Source organism: Microtus oregoni, unplaced genomic scaffold, assembly GCF_018167655.1.
Source record: "Microtus oregoni isolate MIOR12 unplaced genomic scaffold, Mior012 000141F_ref0000236, whole genome shotgun sequence".
NCBI classification, from domain to species: domain Eukaryota; kingdom Metazoa; phylum Chordata; class Mammalia; order Rodentia; family Cricetidae; genus Microtus; species Microtus oregoni.
In genome coordinates this window covers 432,773-442,539 of record NW_024544791.1, presented here as the reverse complement: position 1 = coordinate 442,539, position 9,767 = coordinate 432,773, and the positions used below count along the sequence as shown (strand labels likewise).

At 42.0% G+C, this 9,767-nt stretch overlaps 1 protein-coding gene across 1 annotated transcript; it reads right to left on the bottom strand.

The window, feature by feature from the left end:
- Positions 1 to 2,184: 2,184 nt before the first annotated feature.
- Mrps30 (mitochondrial ribosomal protein S30) lies at positions 2,185 to 9,344 on the bottom strand. The gene is made up of 5 exons (XM_041646702.1): positions 8,737 to 9,344; positions 7,473 to 7,618; positions 6,824 to 6,929; positions 5,015 to 5,191; positions 2,185 to 2,553 (listed from the first exon to the last, which is right to left on the bottom strand). The coding sequence occupies exons 1-5, from the start codon at positions 9,308 to 9,310 to the stop codon at positions 2,237 to 2,239; spliced, it is 1,320 nt and encodes a 439-aa protein (XP_041502636.1). The 5' UTR covers positions 9,311 to 9,344; the 3' UTR covers positions 2,185 to 2,236.
- Between the last annotated feature and the right edge of the window lie 423 nt (positions 9,345 to 9,767).

Genomic DNA, 9,767 nt, shown 5'->3' with positions numbered 1-9,767 from the left:
CCTGGTGAACTGATTTCTATGCTTGGAATCCGCATGGTGCAAGAAGAGAATTGATTTCGAATTGTCCTTTGACCTCAATTATATGTGCTGTTGTGACGTGTAGGAAATATAATATGCTCTTCCAAACACAATGAAGTTTAGAGGTGAATTAGGCATGTTAATGGCTCCTTATTGGAGTTCTCCCAACACTGTTTCAGTCTGGGTGTCCATGTTACCAAGGATGACCTTGAACTACTAATACTAATAACAAAGGTAGACCTTTACCTACTAAGTGGTAGAATTACAGGTCTGTGTCATTAGACCTGGCAAAAAGGCTTCTTATTTAAATGAAGGTATTTTCCTAATTACAAAATGTTTTTTTTCCTGAGAAAATTATCTGCAAGCTTACTCACTCAGACTAGCTCCATTATGTTATATGGAGTTAAGAGAAAATTGAAGACAAACTCTAATTTTGTAGTGTTTATATCTAAATCCCTGCAATTTGATGCCATCTAGGGGACTAGGTAAAGACATATGGAGACGAGAAAAAAACCCAGAGGTATGCCAATATTTGAAGAAAGTGGAGGAAGAACAACCGGTGGTGTGTGTGTGTGTGTGTGTGTGTGTGTGTGTGTGTGTGTGTGAGAGAGAGAGAGAGAGACAGAGACAGAGACAGAGAGAGACAGAGAACGGTCAATGAAACACGAGAAAAGCCAGGAATGTGTTTCCATCAGGACAATAAAAGCTTCCTTATGAAGTAATCAACAAAGTCACACAAACTGTGTGACAAAGTAAATCACTGCCTGGATTGTCCCACATGGAATCTTCCTTCTACCTATAATGATAAAGCAAGGTCAGAGAAACCCAAGTTGGACTGCTCTTACGGTACTAAGCCTCCAAAGAAACAAGCAAAAACTATTCAATTCGTGAGTTACCTTCACAAAAGAAACAGACAGCCAATACTAGCCATTTTGGAACTCTTAAGAATTGGGGGAAAAAAAAGAATATACTCACAATTATACAAAACCGCAAGCATAAAATATGTGAAGAGCTACATAAAGGCCTAAAATTTGCTGATATAAAAGACAAGGTGGAGAGAGAGGGTTCAGTGTTTAAGAGCCCTGGCTGCTCTACCAGAGAAGGGCCAAACTGTAGCTAATCAACTAATCAGGCAGAGGGATCTGATGCCCTCTGGCTTCTGCAGGCACTGCACACGTATGGTACAAACAGACATTTACGAAAAACTAGACGCACAAATACATAAATCTTAAAGATATATAAACAAGTGCTCTAAGACCTCGAGCTAAAGAAACTATGGTAATTAACTCACATCCATTCACCAGACACTGAAAACCTAGATCTGATTCTAGACTCTTGAAGTGGATCAGCAAAGCTAGTGGCCTTGCTTTGTCCCAGCAGGATACCACTGACACATCCCAGTAAATATTAACTGTGACTGACCAACTAGAGTCTACTATTAAAGTATCCTAGTCATATTTTCTGATTTTCATTTCTTTTAAAATAAAGGTTAAAAAATTCATTAAAAGTCTGTTTGGCTTGTGCAAAACAGTAACCCTATTTTGAAGACTGCTGTAAAACTCTCATCATTAACAATTTTTTTAAAAAAACTAATAAAACATATTTAATGATTTTATTCGTATGAGTATTTTGCAGGCATCTATGTACCATGTGTGAGTGTGTGTGGTGCCTCAGAAGTCAGAGGGGGGCACTGGATCAGGACATGGAGGGCAGTGGCCACATTTAGCTGTTTAGTGCTGGGAATGAAACCCAGGTTCTTTGGAAGGGCAGGAGGAATCCTCTCTCCAGCTCCCACTGAATTACCATTTAAATGACACAAAATACCAAACCACCACAACAGTCTAATACTGTTACTAGTAATATGTAAATACATTTCCCTTTTAAACATTTATTTATAGAAAGACAGACACAGGAGAGGAAGAAGGGAAGGATAGAGGGAGGAAGGGCTGGACATGTGTGCAAGTCAGAATACAACTTGCTAGAGGGCTCTTCTTCCATTCAATGCCTTCTAAGCTATATCAGCTGAAAGAATCATTTAAAATAATCATCATTACATCTAAACTGAACTCTTTCAGTAAGAAATCTGAATTCAAGCTTGAGTGAATGGTTACATAAGGAATGTTGTTTCTCAAAAAAAAAAAAATCAATGTGTTTAATAACTGACAGTTACAGAATCCATAAATGATTTTATTATTTCTCTGGTGAAATTTACACATCCTCAATGTCCCGGATCAAGTCCTTTCTCCTGGCTTCCCGACAGCTGTGTTCTGTCTTCTGTCGGTTTATTTAGAAGAAAGTCAACTATCTGCAGGAGAACATCATCATCAAAGCCTTTCACATCGTTATCTTCCACAGTCTCATACAGAGGCTTACTCTGTGTCCCCCAGCAGATGTTTTTACGAGGGTTATTTTGATCAGCCTGTACAGTCAGTGCCAAAGTATTTAACTGGTAGCAGAAAAAAGAAAAATATTTTCCATCTGTGATCACTGCCTGGGAGACAAAAGGTCGAGTAACATCTGCTTCGCTCCAGAATCCTGCAGAAGAAAGCAATGGAGGGATTGACACATGTTGATATGTTTTATCAAAACAAAATACACTGGAAGGTAGTAAAGACCCCTGAAAATCCTGACCTACCAAATCCCTGAGATCTTCAAGTTTCCCTGCTTTTGCCACTAACTCCACATTCTATTTCTGTATTAACGGCTCCTCCCTTCGAGCATCCCCAGACTTAGGATGCACTTTTTTCTACAACTTCCACCTTCCACAGCTCCCAGCATTCACTTGGCTACCTAACATGCTTTACCTAAGGAATCCTCCTGCATCTGATACTAACTTGATGGCCTTCAGTATACTCGGAAAACTTTCCACACTGGCACCATGTAAAATCCAGTATCCATTATGACCATTTATTTCACCAAAGACAAATGCATACACAAGCTCTCACAATCTTCAGGAAGAATCTAGCTTTCTATGGTTCTAACACCATGCCCCTGGATAATCCAGAACCTTCTGACTATTTTTAAAGAGAGTTTAAGAACTGTTGTCATTGCCTCTGGTGTCTCAGGTCATAAGGCTCCAGGACACCTCAATACCTTACCCACTCAAGTTTTCTGTCTGTCTAGACTGACTGGGGTAATATTTTTAAATGCTGCCAAAGTCAAAAATCAATCTGACTTCTCCACATTTATATATTATTTAATCCTTAATGGAGAGATCTAACAAAGTTATTGCTCTAATGCAGTAAGTAACAGTTTTTCATTAATGAGCATGCAGTGCCACTGGAAGGCATCACTCACCCTTCCTGACTATCCTAAGCCCACCTCCTACCATCTTCTCTTCCTATTAAAGAAATGGAAGCCAATAATGGAAGCATAAAATTGAAATCCATTTTTACAAATGAACAAGGAGACTCTAGTAAGAATAATCAATATTAATATTACTCCTGGGTTATTGTGTAGAATTTGTCTAGTTCATATTTCATACCTTCAGGCTTTGCAGTAGAACCCAAACACCTCACCCTGGACTTGGAAGAACAGGATGAGGATTATAGCTCATGCTAGATAATCTGCTTAATAGATACCAGTTCTTGGTTCAAACTCCAGCCCAAGAAAAAAAAGTCCTACATGGTATAACTTCTACCTTCTGCCATGCAAGTGCACAGCATTCTCCATTCCCTTTCTTTACCGGCCTCCAATCACCAGCCTCTCCATCGTTCCTTAAGTGCTTCAAGTCTGTTCTCACTGCAGAGCCTTTTATGGTTATTCCTCTTATCTCAAAGTGTCTTCCCTAGATTCCGCATGACTAGCTCATCACCATCCAGGTCTGTGTGAAAGTCATCTCTGGACATCTTCCCATAATGACTGTGCTCACATCGACTGTGCCTCTTACCTCCCTTAGGACAGCCATGCAAGCATCATACTTATGCTGGCCTACTTTTCTCCTAACATCACTACTCTAGAAAGAGTATGTTTCCAGAAGCTCTCCACTGCATTAAAAGCCCCAGGAGAGTTAGGTCTGTCTGTTATTCAACACTGCCTCCAAAGCTAACAGTGCTGCCATAAAAAGCATGCAAGGCCTGGAGAGGTGACTCAGTGGGAAACATGCTGGAGATCCAGGTTCGATTCCTGGGACCCACATAAAGGTGAAGAATATTCAGTCCACAGAAAGTTGTCCTGTGACCTCCACATGCATACTGTGGCCCGCAGCCTCATTGAACACACTTGCACCTCCCGAGGGAGAGCTTCCTCATCGGAATCTTGACTCCCCTACCATTTTCTTTCCTAACTAGAGAACTTTTTAAAGTGAGGATGCCTACAAGGACCTGTTGACTCACCAGTAGTTTTGGCAATGTTTGTGAAAAATATTAGAAAACGTTTCTGTCTGCACAGGAAAAAATCACAGGAAAAGTTCAACAAGAATACTCATGTGTACCTGTACATTTTAAATGTAAAATGTATTTCATTATGGATTTTTAAATAACTACATTTTATTTATTAAAAAATATTTATTAATTATGTATACAATATTCTGTCTATGTGTATGCCTGCAGGCCAGAAGAGGGCGCCAGACCTCATTACAGATGGTTGTGAACCACCATATATATGGTTGCTGAGAATTGAACTCAGGACCTTTGGAAGAGCAGGCAATGCTCTTCACCACTGAGCCATCTCTCCAGCCCATGACTACATTTTATTTTATTTTTTTTTTTTTTTTTGGTTTTTCGAGACAGGGTTTCTCTGTGGTTTTGGAGCCTGTCCTGGAACTAGCTCTTGTAGACCAGGCTGGTCTCGAACTCACAGAGATCCGCCTGCCTCTGCCTCCCGAGTGCTGGGATTAAAGGCGTGCGCCACCACCGCCCGGCTTACATTTTATATCAATGTAAACTTTTCAAAATGTTCAACTCCCGGTTGTGTCTTACCTACAAAAACAATCTATAAATTCATTCTCAGCAGGTTATACTTTCAAGAATGCAAACTGCCATGGCATTGGTCCTACCTTGGTACACAGCTTGAGCGCCAGTCCATGCGAAAAGACTCGCAAGGGCATTAGCTCTAAAAACAACTTCCACCTGCTCAGCTTGGTTCTGTTTTATCAGCTTTTCTCTATTTAAACGGTCAGGTAACAGATGAAACTGGGTGTGACCATAACAGCGTGGATCTGCTGTTTTTGAACCTAAAGGAAACAACAGAAACACTTGAGATACAACGCAAGCATGCAGACGCTGGCGGCATTTGTTTCCAGCACCCCTTCTTCTTCGAACACCCTGTGTCCAGTACTCAGACTACACAAGGGGAATATGCCTTAAATACTTCCTCATTACTACGATGGTAAAGTTACCTGAAAACAATCCTCAACTGGCTCATTATCACAGAGCTTACCAAGGCACAAAATAGGCCAGAAGGATACATAAAAAAGGTACTTATAATTCTCATTATTTAATTTTGCCAACCCTTGTTAGAAACTACTATTGCCCTATCCCTCAGCATGGAGGCTTAATGAAGGTTTACAGGCGAAGTGCTTGCTGGGCAAACATAATGACTTGAAATGAATTCCTGGAGCCCACGCTGCAGATGAACGCACTCCACAAAGTCACTCTCTGACCTCCATATGTGCTCTGGGGTCCTCACCCACACTCCTATTATACACACAAACTCACAATAAACAACAACAATGAAAGGACTTCTTTACAATTAATGTACTAATATTTGTACACTTATAAGGTTTTCATACTACATTTCTAAGTAAGAAAAGTACGTAGCTTATTGGGCAGAGTGCTTGCCTATCATGCAGGGAGCTCAGCTTTGATCCTCAACATACACATTGCTGATGGTGGCACACACCCTGCTCCAGCCCCAGCAATACGTATCCCAGGACAGGATGATGTGCAGTTTCAAAGCCATCTGTCACTCCATAGTGAGTGTTATGCTAGCCAGGGACAAAGAAAAGAAAAAAAGCAAAAGAGAGAGAAACAAAACCAGAGGATAAAAAAGGAGAAAAGAAAAGGAAAGGGGGAGGACAGCCAAGGCAGAAAGGACTGGTGGTTCAGCTCTTCTGAACTACTGATGTGCTCAATTTCATTCTTAAAGCGGTTTCAAAAAATTCCCAGTCACTACTAAGACCAAGTGATTGAGAAAGGACCAATAAATTGGCCGAGAGGACTAACATAATGCTTTCTTAAAGTCTTCCTTGGGTCATCTAGGAACTAGTAAGTGTATGGAAGAGAGAAAAAATTCAAGATGTGTTAGGGAGACACAAGGCCTACTAATGCTTGAACTCCTGATGTATGTAACTACCATGTGTAGAACAAGGAGGATTCTTCAATAAAATGCTATACACGATCCAGAGTCATAAAATACAAAATACTTTTCCACATAATAAAACAAAAAGCCTAGAAAGTATAACAATTTTTAAAGGTTAAATGTTGCTAATTCAGCAGAGGCAACAAAACGTTCAAATGAAGAGCTGTAGTTCAAATGAAGAGCTCCAACTGTCATTCATGTTATTCATTCATAACCTTGAGGTTAGGAACGATACTGCTCATAGCCAATCAAACATCTTAGTCCTCAGAATTAAATCTGTGCTGGGTGTGGTAGTATATCTCCTACACTATGAAGGCAGAGGCTAGAGGGCTCCTGCCACAAGTTCAAGACCAGCCAGGGCCAACTGAGCTAGAGAAATCCTATCTCCATCAAAAAGCAATAAAATGTAACAATTCAAAATTAAATTTCTACTAAAGTTAAAACATGTTCTTACTTTACAGATTTTTTAATATATTTATGGATCAATATGTACGGAGAAACTTACCTGTAAATATGGTGTTTTCATATTGCCGTTTGAATAACGGAAGCTTGTCCGGCTTGCATTTCATAACCGGGATTTCTGCAGGAATGGAATAGTCCAGTGGCACAAACTTAAAGAATAAGAAAACACAAAGTGAACTCAGAAATTATCCACTACTTTACAATTATCTTAGACTACATTTTTCCAATGGATTATTACTCACAAAATGGTCTAATTATACAAGATGAGTGTCTGAATCAAATGCTAGGGTCTAGAAGTGTTTCAGACTTCACCGTATTCACAGAGAGTCTGCAGGATGAACATTCCTAATTTAAACTCTGAAATGTTCTGCGTTCTGGAGTATTTCAGATGACATTTTCAAAAGAGAAGTGCTCACCTAAACTAGTATCTACTGATGGGCCCAAAGTGGTCGCACATAGGAAAAAATTTAAAATCCCACTATAATGCAAAATCGTAAGCTGATTTTACCACATTGATGCCTTACACATTTAACATTATGTGACCTTCATAGACCATACCATGCACAATCAGAAAGCTGAGAAAGATTTCCAGGTGGGTCACCATCATGGAACAATCATGGAAAGCAAGAGATCTACCCAACACCTCATCATACTCATCTGGTAACCTGACGCCAACAGATACAAAACCTTACCTCCGGGAGTTGCTTAGATATTCGGATCTGGTTGTGTGGCTTGTCATTTATTTGGTACCGTAAAGCATCAATGCGACCTTTCCGATGACCAGCAGGAATGCGCTCTTCACCTCGCTGCCAGTAAAAGTCAACAGGGCGCTTATAATCTGTCAAAAGATATTCAAACTTTTCTTATTATTAAGAGAAAACTGGTAATAGACTGAGCCATAAACATGTTAAGACTGGCATGTCTAAAATATATACATGTAAAAATTACAGTAATTTAAGAAGCTGAGGTACATAATTTAACCATTATGCCTCAAGTGCAGCACACAAAACTTCATTAGGCTAACCAGTTAATTACTTAGTTAATAAAGATTCTCGACTGAGCGGCAGCGACACTACACATCAGAACAAAGTGTGAACTATTCTATGAAGAACTAATTTCTCTTTTACAATTACTCTAAGGGGTACATAAAATTCCAGTCGCTGCCATTTTATACAAGAACTCTGCTCTGAGCAAAGCTAAGCTGCCTAAGCCGCCAATGTGAGCAGTCAAAAGTTACTGTGCTTTTCTAACCCTATCACTCCCCTTACTAATGAGAAAGGGAAGTACCCCCACCCCATCAGACACAAACAAAAGAATTATACATTATTTTTCATGTCCACACTGCACAAACAGGAGTTTCTGTTTACTAGGCCTCATCTTGATCCCCAAACCTGCCAGACATTGGGTCTTAAGACAGCAAACCTAACAAGTGTATTTTTACGTTTCATTTATAAAATGAATTCATGATATCTACTGTGTTGTAAGGATTAATCAGTGGGTATTTATGGATTTTGGAAAAAGGACACAGTATTTGTTAAGAAAATGTTGGGGATTTTAGCTAATGTCTATTATTTAACCTTCACAATTCTATTACCAAACAGTATTACCCTAATTAAAGTAGGTAAAGTAAGGGAGGTTGATCACCTGTCTATGGTCACCCGGCTTTCCTGCGGAGGACTCAAAAGACAACCCTAAGCTGGTTCCACTCAAGAAATCTCTCAAACTTTTGGCTGGGCAGACACAAAACTGAGTCAAGACACGGAAACGAGATGAACTTCACCTGACTCTAAACTTTAAACAAGTAGTCTTGGCCGGGCAAGTCACGAGAAACTTGGGCTGCAGATGCCAATGCACGGGGTGCTACACAACCTGCTGGGAAGCCTGGAATAGCAAGCAATCCTGCAGAAGCCAGCAGCACCACACCGTCCCTGTCCTGGAAGGGAGGCGCAGGCTCACCTAGGGCGGCGGTGGTCAGGACAGGGTTGAGTGGGGCGAGCAGGTTCACAAGAGTCCCCACCAGCTGGTCCAGGACGGGAGAGGCGAGGGCCTGGCGGTGGTCGAAGAGTGGCCGGCGCCGGCGCCGCTGCAGGTAGACATGCTCCTGCAAGATGCAGTCGCACACGGCGGCGCGCAGGCCCGCCAGGTCGAGCGAGGGCGGGGACGGCGCGGGCGCGGGCGGCAAGCCCGAAAGGAACACCGTCTTGGTGAAGCCCTGGTACCAGCGATCGGCATTCAGGGCGAAGGTCTGAGGATACACCATGTACTTCTTGAACTGCATCTTGGTGAGAATTCGTATCTTCTCGTCCACGGTCGGGGCCGCGTGCGCCGCCGCCTGCCAGCGCTTCACCCGCCGCAGCCGCGCCGCCTGGCTGTCGGCGGTCATGGAAGCCACGATCGGCGGGTACCGCGCCACGGGCGTCGCCGTGACCTCTGGGTCGCTCACCTTGGTGGCCGAGGCGGAGGCCTCAGCGGCGGCGTGGAGAGACAATCCCCGGCGGGGCACCAACTTCCAGCACCTGGCCGCCGCCATCTTTGTCCGCGAACCCGGAAGCCGCGGTCAACTTTCAGGAATTGTTCCTGTCCGCTTGCCGTAGGGACCAATCGCTTCTTGGAGGCGGATGTTCAGTGGGTTTGTGCTGCGCTGCGTCGCTTAGTTTGCAGCCAATCAGCTTGCGCCGGAAGTTTATTTCATTTTCTTTGAGTATTTGTGCGCAAAAGGCTGACTAACGCCAGACGTTTTTGACCTGTTACTCTGAAGAATGATACGATTGAGAGGAGTCACTGTGCGTATGTTGTTTTAGGGACTCGCAACTTCCTCACCCTCAAACATTTAGAAAGATCTCCCAAAGAGAAACTTTAAATCCGTACAGTTCTTAAGTTTCTTCATTTGTGTTTCATACCACACCCCCGTTAGAAACAGAAAGTTATTTAAGGAAATAAATACAGCATCTCTTTTGTTATGCATGCTAACTGTCAAATAATTTGTA